General features: G+C 34.0%; 2 protein-coding genes across 3 annotated transcripts in view; one reads left to right on the top strand and one right to left on the bottom strand.

Moving 5' to 3' along the window:
* Positions 1 to 13,304, top strand: part of LOC150102235 (mitochondrial import inner membrane translocase subunit TIM50-like) — a 66,688-nt gene extending 53,384 nt beyond the window's left edge. Inside the window, exons 9-10 of the mRNA XM_090399168.1 lie at positions 1,407 to 1,510; positions 13,110 to 13,304. Coding sequence (XP_090255294.1) covers positions 1,407 to 1,510; positions 13,110 to 13,193 — 188 coding nt within the window. The 3' untranslated portion in view covers positions 13,194 to 13,304. The remainder of the gene's footprint in view (positions 1 to 1,406; positions 1,511 to 13,109) is intronic.
* Positions 13,305 to 15,135: 1,831 nt separating this feature from the next.
* LOC150102234 (acid-sensing ion channel 3-like) overlaps positions 15,136 to 16,675 on the bottom strand; it is a 32,978-nt gene continuing 31,438 nt past the window's right edge. For both annotated transcript variants that reach the window (XM_090399402.1, XM_090399404.1), the window contains one exon: positions 15,136 to 16,270. In XM_090399402.1, coding sequence (XP_090255528.1) covers positions 16,061 to 16,270 — 210 coding nt within the window. In that variant the 3' untranslated portion in view covers positions 15,136 to 16,060. The remainder of the gene's footprint in view (positions 16,271 to 16,675) is intronic.

The following is a 16,675-nucleotide window of genomic DNA, read 5'->3' as shown; positions in this document are numbered from 1 at the left end:
ATTTTATATAGGAAAGTTGAATGTATTTCCTCAATTTGGTGAATTGTTCTTTAGTCGCTGTCTGACTTTATTGATTTGAAGATCACTGATAAAAGGATTAGAAGCCGAGTGGTTTTTTTCCTCTTGAACTTGAAAGAGCTAATCAGAAATTTACATCAGGATCATGAAATGTATATAATGAAGAATTAGGATCTGTGAATAGAACTTAGGTTATTTCTTAGATGATCATTCTTGCTCATTAGCTGTTCTAAATGCTCAAATAAATGCCCCTCCTCAAATGAAAATGATTGATTTTTATGACTACATATCAGGTAGATGTTAGTTTGCTTGATTGTTGCCAGAGAGAGAGAGAGAGAGAGAGTTTGAAGAATTCATTAATCCATTTTAACTTTTCTGCATTAAACTTTGGCTTATAAAGAATACTACAAAACTAATGAAAGAAATTTTGTGCAGTGAATCTTGCTTGCTTAGATGATGAAAACAGTTGCAATGATGAAAGGATTAAATGATATTGGATTCTCCATAGCTCAGTTGGTTTAGATAATGCCCTTTGATTGGAAAGACTTGGGTTCGAAAGTTTAAAGCTGAACTGTGTTTGGATATTGACTAGCACCTGCTTGTGTTCTTACAGTCGAAAGAAGGAAATGAAGAAATGATGGTCCAGTTCAGCAAAACGTTATCCATGAAAATACCATTAAGAGGCATGAGGCCATCTGCTTAATAGATGAGTGGTCATCTGTTAAGCAAAGTTCCCCCCTCTGGATAGTATGAAGCATTCTTAAGAGAGGTTTCAGGAGGCTGAGAAGGCTATGAATATTTTGTGTTTGTGTGAAGAAAAGCTGGATGTTTAAATCAGCCCAAGAAGAGAAATTGATCTTGACAAAAGATCTGAATATTATGAAAAGCAGAGGGGGGGGGATGTGAAGTAAGATCTTTCTTATGAGAAATAACTGTTTTGGTAGCATCAAAGATCATTAGATTGTGCTCACCTCACTTAAGAATGGTAAAGAGATCAGTGTTTATAACATTGGTTATGGTAGACCTTCAAAGCTTGAATCATTTGAACACACTTCAAAGTTTTGTTGAATCAAGAGTGTCTGTCATCAGCAAGACTATGGGTAGGATTAAAGATTAGTAAGAGAGGATCATTAATGTATAGAAGGAAGAGTGCTTAGATCGAGAGTACAGTGATATATCTGAAGTGTTTCATTTGGACTATTTTTAGTGGTGTATAAAGTGGTTTATAAGCCAAAAACAACTCTAGACTTTGATAAAAGATGTCAAAACATAGGAATGCTATTATGTATATTGTATCTCTATGATTTGCATGCTTGTTTTTTTTTCTTTGCCCAAAATGTATTTAGATGAACTGCATTCTCTGTTAAAAGAAATCATTATATTTTCAGCTATTGCTTCAAGTGGTGTGGATGATGTAAGGACAGTCTTAGAATATTACAGTCAATTTGATGATCCCTTAATGGTGTTTAAAGAGAACCAGAGGAAACTTCAGGTATTCGTTTGATGACAAGTAGTGATTATCGTTTTTTTTTTTTCTAATTGTTATTTAAAGCACAGATAAATGGTATTGGAACAAAATGATAACAATAAGACATACATTGCATAAGTAAATTATGCAAAGAAAAAAAAATCAGGGGGAGAGGATACCAGCCATTTATTAGGATGAGACTTTCCCAAACCTTGCAATGGATAGACAGTGATTTTGATTTAAGTTTGGACAGCACATAAGTACTTCAGCTCTCTTTAAACAACCACTCAAATTTAAACTCACTGATGTAACAGACGTGTATTGGACCAGAGCATATCGTGGTGTCCATTTTTGTGAGTTTATTATGAGTGACAGGAGATGGGAGCTCCTGCAGTTATTTTTCGGCTGAATGTCCTATTTGTCCAAAGTATGAGCAGAGGCAATCATGTTGAACCTGATAAATACCATGGAGGGAGAGAGAAGCCTGTTTATCTTTTGTGTGGAGGATAATCAGGAGACTTTGTTGACATGTTAGAAAGTAGAATTAAACTGTATCTTTTCAGGATCTTTGCAGTTGTTTCAGAATCATCTGCAATGAATGGAATTGGGACTCACCATTGAGATTCAGGGTTCCTTAAGGGCAGGCTTGTGTCAGAGATGTGTTTAATCTTCCTTGATTGTAGATTTGGGAGAGTCTCATCCTGATAAATAGCAAGCAGTTAATTCCTTTTTTTTTCTTTTTTTTTTCCCTGTGTAATTTTAATTTATTTATGCATTTTTTTACTATTTTATTGTATTTATTTTATAATTCATTTCGTTTGTTTTTAGTTTAATTTCATTTTATTTTGTAACCACCCATTGTTTGGTGACAATGGGTGGCTCCAACATATGGCTCAGATCTGTAAAAAGGAATAACATTCCATTGTTCATGCTTCACCTTATGAATGTGCTTTTACACTTATGATGGCCTGTTAGTTTCAAGCCAAAATATTTGCAGTAATAAAGTTATTTTAATTCTTGTGAATATGTTTCTGATAATTGCTACTTTGTCACAAGTGCCATTAAAAATTATTTTCAAATCTATGTAAACCTATTAAACAGCTTTAATGATGAAAGCAAATTTTAAATGAATAAGGCGACAAGTCCTATGCCCACATGTTCTCTCTCACACGCACAGATCGTGTGTGTGTGTGTATGTTAAACTGTTTGTTTTATGGGATGAGAAACTCAATTTTTCTATCTTCATGTACATCCTGCAAACTCAGCTATGCTTGAACAAGAACTAATAAATTTTCTTCAGTTAAGACAAGATTTGAGCTGTAATAAATTTGCTGTAAATTTATTAAACTAAATGGAGCAGAAACAAAATGAGTAATGCTTATTGGTGATTTATGATAGAGGTTTTGCTTTGATAGCATAAGAAAGGAAGCAACTTTAAAACTTCTGAAATATCTGTTTCGAAAGTGTACACTTTTGTGTATCTTACAAAATAAAATTGGATTCAAGGATGATTAAGAAACTTTCTGCCAAGTTGATAAATTACATTATACATAATTTTGTGTAAATCCTATTTTGCCACATTTAGCTATTAACACAGAATACTTGAATCAAATGTTAGAGAATAAGTGCCAGTTTTGTAAAGAGAGTAAAATGTGGTAGTGGAGTAGAGAACATTATTACAGAAGTCCAGAAAATATTTGTGTCAGCAGTATTCTTGAAAGTGCAGTGGTAGAAGATCAGGAGTATACAAAGAGGACCTCAAGAAAGAAATAACATGCTTACATGGAATCATTCACAGGACATAGTGCAAGATTGAATAATTGCAGAAATTTCAGGCAGTTGGTAGAAATGAAAGAGGAAAAAAGCAAGGAGTGTTAGATAAGAAACAAGAACATATAACTAAGTGAAAGAAGGAGAAATTTTTTTATAATTGTTATCAAAGAGAAATTTAATATTAAAGAGTTATTGGAAGAAGCAAAGATGAAGAGCAAGAGATTGTAAGTCTGCTGCCATGCTATGATAGAGGCAAGTTGAGAAGGCAGTGATTACAAATGAATCAGAAGGAATGATGTGGAGTTTTGTAGACCTGTGGACTGAAATTGGTAGATGGGAAGACTTACGTAATGTGGATGAATTGCACTTAAATGGATTCAGCATGAGATGTTTTTAGAAAGCACTGTTCATTGAGAGTAGAAGTGCAAAGTTAGGATAGCTAAAGCTATTATGGCTGATGCTGGTGAGTGAGTATGAGAATTTTAAATAGGGTAGTCAATATAAGGTGTAAAGGTGGTTAAGGGGAGTGTGTGTGTGTGTGTGTGTGTGTGTGTTTATTTCAGGAGGGGGGAGAATAGAGAAAATAGGAATTGAGGAGAAGTATTGCTGATGATAGTGACTAATGCCAAAATGACTAGGGAGATCAGGAAGAGAAGTAGTACAAATAACGTGAAAGACATGCATCAGCAAATTAGCACAAGTGCAAGTTGTAATTATTATGGGAGGACTTCAACTACAGAGACAGTTTAGGAGAAAAAGAAATAAAATTTCTTTAGCTTCACCTGCTAAGATGGGATGACAAACTATGGGCCTGAGCTAAGAATTTTTTTTAAATGTATTTCATGACAGAATCATAAAATTGCTGTTTCAGTATCCATAGTATTGAAACTGCAATTATCCATAGTACTGAACAAGCTGTATCCAGTATTAGTGTAACACAGTCATGATGTGTCCATCCATTTGTACATTGTCTGTGGCTGCTTTTGCACCATGTATGTAGTCCATAACGTCACACTCATTGGTGGTGGTGATTTTAATGCCCAAATTGGCAAAGACATTGCCACTACTATTAAAAATGTGAATAAATATACTTATCATGAAACCACAAATAATAATGGACATTCTCTTATGAACTTCTGCAATAGTTATAACATGGTAATCACCCAAACCAACTTCATCATCATCATCATCAAATTCCTGCCATGTACCCTCAAGGGGTGTACAGGATATGACAGTACTACATGAAAAAAATTACATCATTACTAACTTCCTATCTACAATTTTCCTCCAAATCAGTCTGTTACTTGTCAAGACTCCAACATTATCAGATCTTATATTTCTATCGTCTAAGGCACTTTGTACCGTATCAATCCACCTATATCTTGGTCTTCCTCTGGGTCGTTTTCCTGCCAACCTGGCAGAGAACACTTGTTTTGCTAATCTTTCCTCTCCCATTCTATTTAAGTGACCATACCATCTGAGATTAGCTCTGCTAACGCATTCCTGGATGCTGACAATGTCAAGTTCTTTCCTAATATCCTCATTTTTAATATGATATTGCCATTGATGCCATCTGTTCACGCCTCTAATCTTTCTCAGGACTCTCATATCTGCGGTCTCTAGTCTTTGGTCAAGTGTTTTACTTCTGACCCAGCTCTCAGATCCATAAGTTAAAATTGGTTTGAACACAGTCTTGTATACAGCTAATTTAGTGTTCCGACTAATTTCTTTCTTATTCCATATGAATTTATTCAATTGACTTCCCACGATACCAGCTTTGCTGATTCTGTTGTCTATTTCTATATTTAGTTTACCATCTTCAGTAAAAATTGTGCCTAAGTAGCTGAAATGTTTTACTTGTTCCACAGGTTCTTCATTCACAACACAGTTGACATTTTCAATGATTCTCCCTATTTTCATTTTCTTTGTCTTTTTATTGCTGACCTTCATACCATATCTATTACAACAGCTATTCAATTTAGTCAGAGAATCTTGCAGACTTTAGCGGATTTATTTAGAAGTATAACATCATCCGCATAAAGCAAAGAGCTGACATTAACATCTCCAATTTTGATATCAGGTTTAATACCACATTCCTTCATAATGTGATCCATATAGATAATGAATAACAGAGGGGATAATGTACATCCTTGTCTCACACCAGATTTAACATTAAACTCTCTTCCTGTACTTCCTTCAATTCTAACTGCTGACTCACAACTCAAATAAAGACTAAGTATTGCTTGATATAATGCCCCATTGACACCATATAACTGCAGCATATTGAATAGCTTCTCTCTTGGCACCTTGTCATATGCCTTTTCCAAATCGACAAAACTTAAATACAGATCTTTGTTATATTCCCATGCTTTCTCGACTATTTGTCGTAAAGTGAAGATCTGATCCTGACAGCCACTATTTGGCCTGAATCCAGCTTGTTCTTCACCAAGCTTTTCTTCCACAATTCTTCTCAACCGTTTCTCAAGTATACTTGCATAGATCTTGCCAGGAACACTCAGTAGGGAAATACCTCTGTAATTCTCACATTCAGTTTTATTTCCCTTTTTATATATGGGTACTATGAGAGCTCTACTCCAATCATCGGGAATTCGTCCCTCTGTCCAGGCTTTCTGAACTATGCAGTGCAGCCACTGTAAGACTCTTATACCACCATACTTCAGCATTTCTGGTCGAATATCATCTACTCCTGCTGCCTTTCCACATTTCAAGCCTTTGATGGCTTTTTCTACTTCAAGTATGGATATGTAATCCTGACTGCATGCCTGGTCAGTGTTTTTTATCACTGTGCTGTCATCACTGCTTGTTTCATTTAGCAGTTTTTCAAAGTAATTACTCCATACTTCAAGGATATCTTTTTCTCCTGTTTTCATTTCACCTTTATCATCTCTAATTCCTTTTACAGCACTCTTTCCTCCATTCCTAAGCTTCTTCAACAACCTCCAGAATATTTTGCCACCTTCTTGATATTTATTTTCTATATTCTTGCCAAAGTCCTCCCATGACTTTTGTTTAGCTAGTTTTACACACTGTTTAGCTTTCTTACATTTGTCTCTGTATTCTGTAAGAGTAAAAGCTGACTTATTTGCCAGGAACTTTTGATATGCTTTCTTCTTTTCCTTCACTGCCTGTTTAACTTCCTGTGTCTACCAGGGAGTTCTGATTTTTTTATCTTTGCACACAACCTCACCACATGCCTCTCTGGCAGAATCAATCAATGTTTCCTTCAGAGTTTGCCACTGAATCTCCAAGGTTTGATTCCTGTTCTCAAACTCTTTCATTTTCTTTTCAATAATATTTCTGTATTTTAGTCTACAGTTTACATCTGAGAGCTGATCAACTTTTATTCGCTTTAAAACTTTCTTACATGTTATTCTTTTCAATATGAAATTCAATTTTATCCTGCTCAAGACTAAATAGTGATCACTTCCAATTTCAAATCCTCTGTACACTCTGGTGTCCTGCACCAGGGAGAAAACATCACTATCAACAATAACATAGTCAATGAGACTTTTCTTATTCCTAGCCTCTTCTCTCCATGTGAATTTGTGCACATTTTTATGTTGGAACATGGTGTTAGTAATAACCAGTCCATGTCCTGAACAGAAATCCAACAGGTATTTGCCATTATTATTAGCTTTGCTCTTTTCTCCAAATTTTCCCAAAATATTTTTGTTTGTCTCACAATCATTTCCTACTCTACTATTTAGATCCCCGACAAGGACCAACTTTTCCTTTTTCATTGTGTTAGTTGCTTTTTCTAAAACCTCAAAAAATTCCTCCACTTCTACCTTAGTAGAACCTTCTGTGGGACCATAGGCACAAATAAGTCTCATTGTCCAGTTCCCCATTCTCATATTTGCCCACATTACTCTACTTGAGACTGACTGCCATTCAAGAAGATTAGCCTCGTATTTTGTGTTGAATACTATGGCTACTCCTTTTCCTTGATTGTTATTGCCTGAATATAACATTTTGTATTTATTGCTCAGAAAGATCTCACCAGTTTTGGTCTTTTTTGTTTCAGTCACCCCTATTATGTCGATCTGGTACTTATCTAATTCCTCAGCTAGCTCCATTTCTTTGCCATTCAGGCTTCTTACGTTGATAGTACCGATCTTTAACTCTGGTGATGTTGAGTTGGAGTTTGTTTTCAGATTTGTTCCAGTAGCTGACTTTTCGCTGTTCGCCCTGGTTCCCTGGCGAAAACAACGGGGGCCTTGTTTAACCGGGCGACGCCCCAGCCGGCATGAAATTTTGTCATGTTGTACATCATTTTTTATTTTGGTTTAACCAATAAGAATACAATTTGGTCGGCTAAATCCCAAATTGTCAGCCCATCCTCGTTCGTTCAGTATCAAAGTAGATACCCAACAGGGTGCACCACGAGAAGGTGAGGATTGGACATTAGGTCAGAAGCCCTGGTCGGTTCTCCGCATTCCTTTAAAGGCTATGTGGAGGTCTCCTCTCAGTTATACAGCTTTGACCCTTAAGCACCCCAATAGTTATAACATGGTAATCACCCAAACCAACTTTCCTCATCCAAAAGGAAGACTATGGATCCAGGAACATCCAAATGGATCTCATTCCCAAGACCACATCCTAATCAGTGGAAAGTGGATCAGATCAATCAAGAACTGTCAAGCATATAATACTGTTGAACTAAACTCTGACCATAAAATAATCAGTGCCCACATTAAATGTTGACTAAAAACTTCTAAAAAGTAACAGGCCTACAAGGAAACATTACAACTGGAACAAACTAAATAACCTAGAAATTGCAGCATCTTTCTGCAGTACATTAGAAGACAATATGAAAAACATTCTTAAAGATCCAGTTAATGAAAAGTATAAGATTATTATTGAAGTAATAAACATAGCATCCAATAAAATTCTTGGAAACAGCAACAAAAAAGATGCAGAAAAATGGATTACTCTTGAAACTGAAAAATATATAGATGAAAGAAATAAAGTAAGGAACCACTTCTTTTAAATAACAAGGTCAATGAACTAATGATCAGAGACAAATAAAATCAAATAAATACTGCAAGGAACTTGAAAATTATAATAAAACTGGAGATACTAGAAACACTTTCAAATGATAAATCATATCTGTCATCACAAAACAAAAAGAAGTGGAAATATTGTCACACATGACAAAAATGGAAGACAGCTATCAGTAAGAACTTGAGGAAAGAATGGAGAAACTACTTTCAAGAATTACTGAATGCTGATAATCCCCAACATTCAAACCCTTAGAAGACCTGCATCTAACCACTGCTCTACCAATAAATTGTGAAGACTTTACTGAAAAGAAACTAAAAATAGCAATAGAACAAACAAAAGCAGGAACGTCCCCAGGGATTGATGGAATTAGAACAGGAGCTTATAAAAATGCTAGACATAACACATATTCCAATCTCCTTACCATAATGAATCATGCACTAAACACTGGAATAATACCTCAACAATGGAAACAAGGCCTTATTGTCCTTATACCCAAAAAGGACAATCTTAATAGAATGGATAACTACAGAGGTATTACATTTCTATCAGTCACAGTTAAAATCTACAATAGGATGATACTCAGTAGAATAGAACCTCACGTAATACCACTTTTAAGAAAAAACCAAGCTGGATTTCTAAAAAAAAACAACGTACACGAGAACAGATACATTGCATCAGAAGAATCATAGGAGGTTCACTTGATAAAGACCTACCACTCATTTTAATCTTTATAGACTTCAAAAAAGCCTTTGACTCCATTAATAGAGAAGCAATGATTAAAATACTCAGCTTCTATGGTCTACCTGCAAAAATCATACAAGCAATCTCAGCACCTTATAAAGATTATAATGCTAAGTAATCTTTAAAACAGAAACATCTGAATCCTTTTCCAGTGACAACAGGAGTTCTGCAAGGTGATGTACTGGCACTTTGTTTGTTCTTGGTATGCTTGGACTACATCCTCCAGATCATCAACACAGAAGATCTTGGTTTTACCATTAGAACATCCACCCACACCACTCAAATAACTGATCTTAGCTTTGCTGATGATGATGTACTTATTGATATAGAACCAACAAATGCACAAAAACATCTCAGTCTACTAAAAGCATAGGCAAAACTTATTGGTGTGCAGAACAGAATCCAGTAGTTCAAAGTATTCTCAATAGGTCATGAAAACCTTATACTTCCTATCAACAATAGACCTTTGGAAAGAGTCAAGGACTTTCAATGTCTTCGATCGTACATCAGCAATACAGAAAATGATATTAGAAAACATAAACAGCTCCTCTAGTCTTCCACAGCAAATCCTGTCCCATCTGGAATTCATCATTAATATCATTAAAGACAAAATTAAGATTATGTCATGCAACCAGCAGATCGATCTTCTTGTATGGGTCTCTGGACAATAAGCACCAAAAAAAAACCGACAGATCTAATTAACTCCTTTGGAACTACATATCTCTGACTGATCCTTAGATACACTTGGATGGACTGTGTCACTAACTCTACTGTGCTAAATCTGGAACACAGTAGAATTTTGCTAAATCTTAGCAAGAATGACTTGCCAATACAGCCACAAAATTACAACTCAGGTGGCTTAGACGGCAACTCAGACATCCTGAAATCTCGCCCTTTTTGGAATCCCTCATTCTGTACAAACCAAAAGATGGCAATCACTGTAGAGGAAGACCATGCAAACAATTTTGGCAATACATCTGTAAAACCATCAATTGACTGAAATGTAAAACTCCATCTGACATCTACCAGTTAGCTGAAGATAGACTTGGAAGATAATAATTTGTAATCTTTAATTATTACTTTTGATGTAAATCTCTTTTCCCTTTTTACATTGTATCATATACTGTGAATTAACTATGAATGAATGTAGATACAGAATGCTCAAAACACTTGGCAGTGTTTTGAGCATCATGCATTTCTAATTCACGTGTATGCATCACAAGTTTATGTCAGTGAACATTGGTATATATTTGTTGTTTTGAAGTTTTTGGGGAGGGCTTGATCAATGATCAAAAGTTTTTTGTGATTACCAAAGTGAAGAAGAGAATTACAAGTGAAAGAAAAATTCATTCTGAATTTCGCATTAAGCATCATAATTTATAAAAAAAGAATCCCGTACTTCTCTTAATTTCCTAAAATCTGTTTAATGTTAGGTACATATATGAGGGGTTAATTATTCAACTTATGGTTTGGTATTCTGTATTTCGTTAGAAAACAAAATTTACACAATTTTTTAATTATCTATATTATTATGACCTTTTTTTCTTGACCACTAGTATTAGTGGTCAAGAAAAAAAGGTCATAATAATATAGATAATTAAATCCGACATGTTTCCCTGACTAATATTAGTCAGTGAAACATGCCGGATATTAAACAATTATTTACTTGACTAACATACCGAATTAAGTCTTTAATTTATTTTTTAATTATCTTTTAATTGATTAGGCCTGCAAAGCCTAAAATATATACTATCCTGCCCTTTGCAAAAAGAGAGATATTACTTCAAATAGCATGTGATGAAGGGGATGCAGAGTTTGGTTATGGACTGATCTTCTGATCCTATTCAGAGTGGCCACATTCCTTCTGATTGGAGAGAGTAATCATGCAATCTTGATTCGGAAGGTTGCGAAACGTTTAGAATTTGGGCAAAAGATAACGGTTGTGTTTACTGTAGAGAAATGTGAAGTTATGCATTTTGGGATAGATTACAAGCTGTGTACTACATTGACAACGTACACCAGGAAATTAATGAAGCTAGGGATTTGAGGGTATAGTAGATAGAAAGTTGAAGTTCTGAGGGCATATTGTTAAGATAGCTCATCAGATTACTCGGTTATTGAAGAATATATACTAACATGATATGGCCTCATCTGGATTACTATGTTCAGGTCTGGTCGCCTGGGTTTCTTGAGGATGAGGAAGTGGTGAAGAAAGTCCTTAAAAGCATGCGACTAACATAGTGGCTTGTTGAATGTTCCCTATGATGAAAGACTGAGGATTTATCGGTTGTAAAAGTTGGTTAATGGATGGAAAAGAGGGATATGATAGAAACTTTCCAATTACTGTTTTGTATTTATAGTGAAGAATTATTGGAGACAAAAACACGTGTTGCAGTAATTACTTATAATTAAGAAAATACCACTTGACGTTTTGACCTTTTTATCGAGGTCATCATCAGGAAAACATACATATGCACAGGACACAAGCTACATGACACTACACAAAAGTAAGATAAATCCAAATTCTTTGTTAATCGTTTACCTTAGCCTGACCTCTGGTGAAATTAAAATAAAATAATTTTTTTATACATATCAGTATAATAATATACAGATGGTAGGGGGGAAAATCTCTAAATAAATAAAAATAAAGTTTTATAGTGGAACTACATTAAACACATTTCTACAGTCCTCTTATATTAAGTTTTTCTTGCGTTGAGGTTCTGCCGCCATGTTCTGGATGCTATATAGGTTGCAGATGGGTCCTCCAGATTCTTAGAATTACTAATCCATCATTCTTGTTTAGATTTGGATGATGTTTCAGCATCTCACAAGAACTTTCTTTCAAACCAGGTTTTGGTGTGGTGTAAGGACTTGGTGCCTTTCCAGTTAATTCTGTGACATGTTTGAAGTGCATGGTCTGACAGGCCTGTTTTACCATAGTGGTAAAACAGACTGAATTTTCATTTTCATCATTTTTATTTCATATTCTTTGTTCACTGCCTGCTCATTGGTGCAAAGGGGAAAAAAGAACTTAAATGTCATATTAAATTCCTTCACTATGGTAAAACAGGCCTGTCAGACCATGCACTTCAAACCTGTCACAGAATCAACTGGAAGGGCGCCAAGTCCCTACACAGCACTAAAACCTGGTTTGAAAGTTCAAGGAAGTTTGTGAGATGCTGAAACATCATCTGAATCTAAACATGATGATGGATTAGTAATTCCAAGAATTTGGAGAACTCATCTACAACCTATATAGCATCCAGAACATGATAGCAGAACCCCAACACACAAAAAAAACTTATTATTAAGAGGACTGTAGAGATGTGTTTAATGTAGTTCTGCTATAAAACTTTATTTTTATTTTATTTTCCACCAGAGGTCAAGCTAGGGTAAACGATTAATAAAGCATTTAGATTTATCTTACTTTTGTGTGGCTTATGTCCTGTGTATGTGCATGTTTTCCTGATGAATTATGACTGCCATGTAACTTTAAAAGAAAGATAAAAGTGTTTTGTAGATTGATGTGGAGCAAATATTTCAGCACTTGGTGGTGGGGGGGGACGGGGGGAGGGCAAGAAATCATCCTTGGAAATTAAGTAAGCGTTTAAGGAGTATATTTTTTGCTTGGGGAGTGTGAATGGGTAGAATGAGCAGCCAGACTGTTGTGAGTGCTCTGTCTATTAATGGGTTCAAGGAGACAATAGATGTTGTGTGGAAAGTTTGGTCACATTCCACAATGAGTCTTCAAACTCCATCGAGGTGCCCATGCAATAATGATATTAATAATAAAGCTGGGATTTATGGTATTGGTTTTAATCTGAGATAATTGCATTTTTATGGCTTGTTAAACTTTCTCAGTGAATCATGAATTGTCAGCTTTGCTTCTTTTTGCTTTTCTATGTAAACTAAAAGGAAATTTGAGAAGCCAAATTAATTTTTGATAGCATAGACATTGAAAGTAGAAAAGGTTTGATTTAGTTAAATGTAGAATGATTTTTAATTTGTTTTTCAGGATTGAACTGAAAGAAAATTTTAATTTTTTTTTCAAATGTGTGTCACTAAGATGTATACTTTAATATAGGAAGAGGAAGAAAAGAAACTTCAAGAGGAGAAGGAAAGAACTCTTGTGGGAGCATGGAGGACAGGATTATTTAGGCGGAGGTAGCAAATAGGCAGAACTTTAATCATGTAACTAGTTGATATGCATTCTGAAACATGTATTGTATTTCTCTTATCATTCCTATTGATTTGAATAATAAAAAAAAAAAAATGATAAGTTTGCTGATTAGTTAAAATAATTGCTACTTTCTTGAATTGATGTTTTTTTCCATATATTGAATGCAGCACTCAAAAATTGCAGTCACCTGCAATTGTGACCAGCTTCCCTATTTTTATGTGAATTAAATGTGTGTTGGAAAGGAGAAAGGGGGATAACAGTTGCAATAAAAGAAACAGCTAGTGACACATTTGAGAACTGAACTGTGCTTATCAGTTAACGGTAGTGGTTCACATACTGCCAAACAAATTTAGCAGGAAATTGCAGCATTGTGTCACTATTCTAAAATTTAACCAAATGAGCTTCATATACATGAACTTCATTTACAAATATTGCAACAATTTCTGTTTTTTTTTTTTTGTTTTTTTTTGTTTTGTTTTTTTACATGCTACCTTTTTTTATGGGTGTTAAGTAACATGATCACCAGGAGGTAGCTTTGTGGATTATTCTTCAAAGCTTACAGCACAAATTTTGAAAGGTTGCCTATAACTAACATTTGTTGCTTTCTGCTTTCAGAAATTTGAACAATCATATGTTTATAACCTAACCATCAACAAGATTCCTTTAAAAAAAAACTACACATTTTAAGTAATGCACAAATATGCTGATCAAATTATTTAAAAAAAAATCAAATTGGAAACCTGCAAATAGCAGGCCAATTTGGAGGAAAGTTGGTGATAGGAAACTAGGCATGAAATATTGTGTTGGACTATCATAATATTTTTGTAAACTCTTTGGGGTACACACAAAATGATTATATCTGGGTGTGATAGTGCTCATTAAGATTGATCTTATTTCTTTTGAAAAAGTTATAGTCCTATTTAATGAAAGAAATCTTCGATCAGCACAGTACTATAAATGAACAACATAGTATGTTATCAAAGTTTTATTGCATAATGAAATATGTGGCTAAAGCGAAATAATAGTGGAATTAATTTGAGAATTAATATATGTGAAATATTTTCACATATAACACTTCATAACAACCATTATGGTTGACTAAAATTTTTATTGTTAGCATTTCACTAACGGCAGTAATTGGTATTTCTTTTTTCAAAAAGAAAAAAAAATTATATAAAAGATCATTAATAATAAATAGTAAGTGATAGATTAACAACTAGTCAAGGTACATTATAATGAGAATTAATAAAACAATGTTTTATTAATTCTCATTATAATGTACCTTGACTAGTTGTTAATCTATAAGTGTAAAGGATACAATTTTATGTCCTAATATCTCCAGGAAGTTGTAGGAAGATGCTATACTCTGCATAACCTGCCATTTACACTACTTCCATCTATACATACCACCATCTACCTCCCACTAATAGTATTTTGTCTGCAACTTATGCATATTCTCTGGCCAGTTTGCTTTTATGCAAAATAAAAAAAACCTGAATTTCACTTTCAGTTGAAAATAGTCCGTCCTCTTGCGAAGAAAATCATATTCAGATCTTTTCATTGAATGCCCCACTGCTCTTGCATTTGTGCTATGGATTCACATGTTGTTATTATTACATGACACCTTCAAGAATTCATTTCAGGAGAGTGCTCTAATCCACTACATACATCTCACTGTCTTCCCCCTCTAAGTTTGACTTAAACCTTATCTACCACAAGCTTTCATACAGAACTCAATTTACACCCTATATATATTTATATGTATAATGCAGAGTTCTTCTCTCGATCATAACATAAACTTTGTCTTGATCTTGACTGTACCGTTATCAATGCTGTATATTGTGATATATTATTCCATAATAATAATAATATGTTATTATGGAATAATACAAAATGTAGGAAAAAAAAGTTAAAACAACTTTCATTTCATTCAGGTTTCTTATTTTATTAGCAGTACATTTAAATCAGGGAAACATCAGTTATGAAACAAAGAACAGTACTTCAGAGATTGACTTCTGTTAATTTTTTATTATTTTTTTTTATATGCAATAAGTTCTCTGCACCCATATTCTTGGAGAACATTTTTGACAAATAATTCTGGATATGATCTGCTGACTGTCAAATTTAAAAATGCAGGTACTACTTAATCTAGATGAGCACATTACCATCCTAAGATTTTGAGAACCGTTTGAATGCCTTCACAGTTGTCACTAGTGCATCTACTACATCTCAAAACTACTTAAATATTCAGATGGCATTTATTTCATCTAATGTCAAACTTATCTAATATGTTCTATTGAATATATTAGATAAGTGGCACTTTTAAGAAATTTAATTAATGAATACATAATTAATTCATGATTTACAGACTGACATTTAATTGCATAACACTTATTTGCATATAATGCTTTCGAACACACTGGAAGGTGCTGACATTTGATGTGTGTGTGTTTGTGGGTGAGAGAACAACACTGTTACACCTCAAAGAAAACAGATATGAAAGGGATTAAAAGGTGTAGTGCATATTCAATTTAAGTTTTATTAGTGACAAAAGTCTGCACTACTAAATTAATGTAGCTAGAAAACTCAAGTATTTTGAATTAAAAGGTTTGAGAATATAAACTGTCATGAACTTTAAAGATTTAAGGTTTTAACTGTTGAAACTAAAAACTGTATCCATCTATTTCATGTTAACTAAATTGAAATAATAGCAGATTAAACATTAAGTTAAAAATTAACTAATCTTAAAGCATTGCTAAAGTAGCTGAATTAGTTTTATAAATACATTATGTATCCATTTTTAGATTATATTCAGTTAGAACAGTTTGATTCTTAATGTAGAAACTTAATTGTGCTTAATTAAAAAAATTATTCTGTCGTTTGATTGCAACAACTCCTCCAAACTTGGGTTTAATTACACTGTCAACTTTCTTCTTTTTCTGCTTTGCTTGTTTTCGTTTATGACACAAAAGCACTGCAGATTCCACAAAGTCAAAGACAGCAAATAAGGAAATTCCAAGCCACATGCCAAGGTAACCACCAAAATAACTGAATAGTTCAATGTCCTGAAAAGAATGCGAAAGAAGTTTAAAGCAGAACATCATAACTTAAAAGGGGGGGAAAAATCTTTTGAACTTAAATTTAAAACAAAAAATTATACAATAACCACGGCAATAAATTTTAATGAAAGTACAAATATTTTGTGCTGAAAATAACAAAATCCATCGGTTGTGTGTGTGTGGAAACAAGCAAATCAAAGAATGGGAATATAAGGTACATGCGATAATCCGTTTACCAATTAAAAATGGTTGCAAGTACTAGAAATTAATATTAAAAATATTTTTCATATTTACATACTCCCATACTTTTGGTGTGTGGGGGAGGAAAGAGAGAGAATCATTCAGATTCAAGTTAGGCCAATGTAAAAGGGCTTCAAAAATTTCTTTGAAAAGGGGTTCATATTTAAAACT

The sequence above is a fragment of the Typopeltis vanoorti genome, chromosome 10, assembly GCF_054136105.1.
Source record: "Typopeltis vanoorti isolate ZY-2024b chromosome 10, IOZ_Tvanoo_1.0, whole genome shotgun sequence".
In the NCBI taxonomy this organism is placed as follows: Eukaryota; Metazoa; Arthropoda; class Arachnida; order Uropygi; family Thelyphonidae; genus Typopeltis; species Typopeltis vanoorti.
This window is presented reverse-complemented; position numbering and strand designations above follow the sequence as displayed.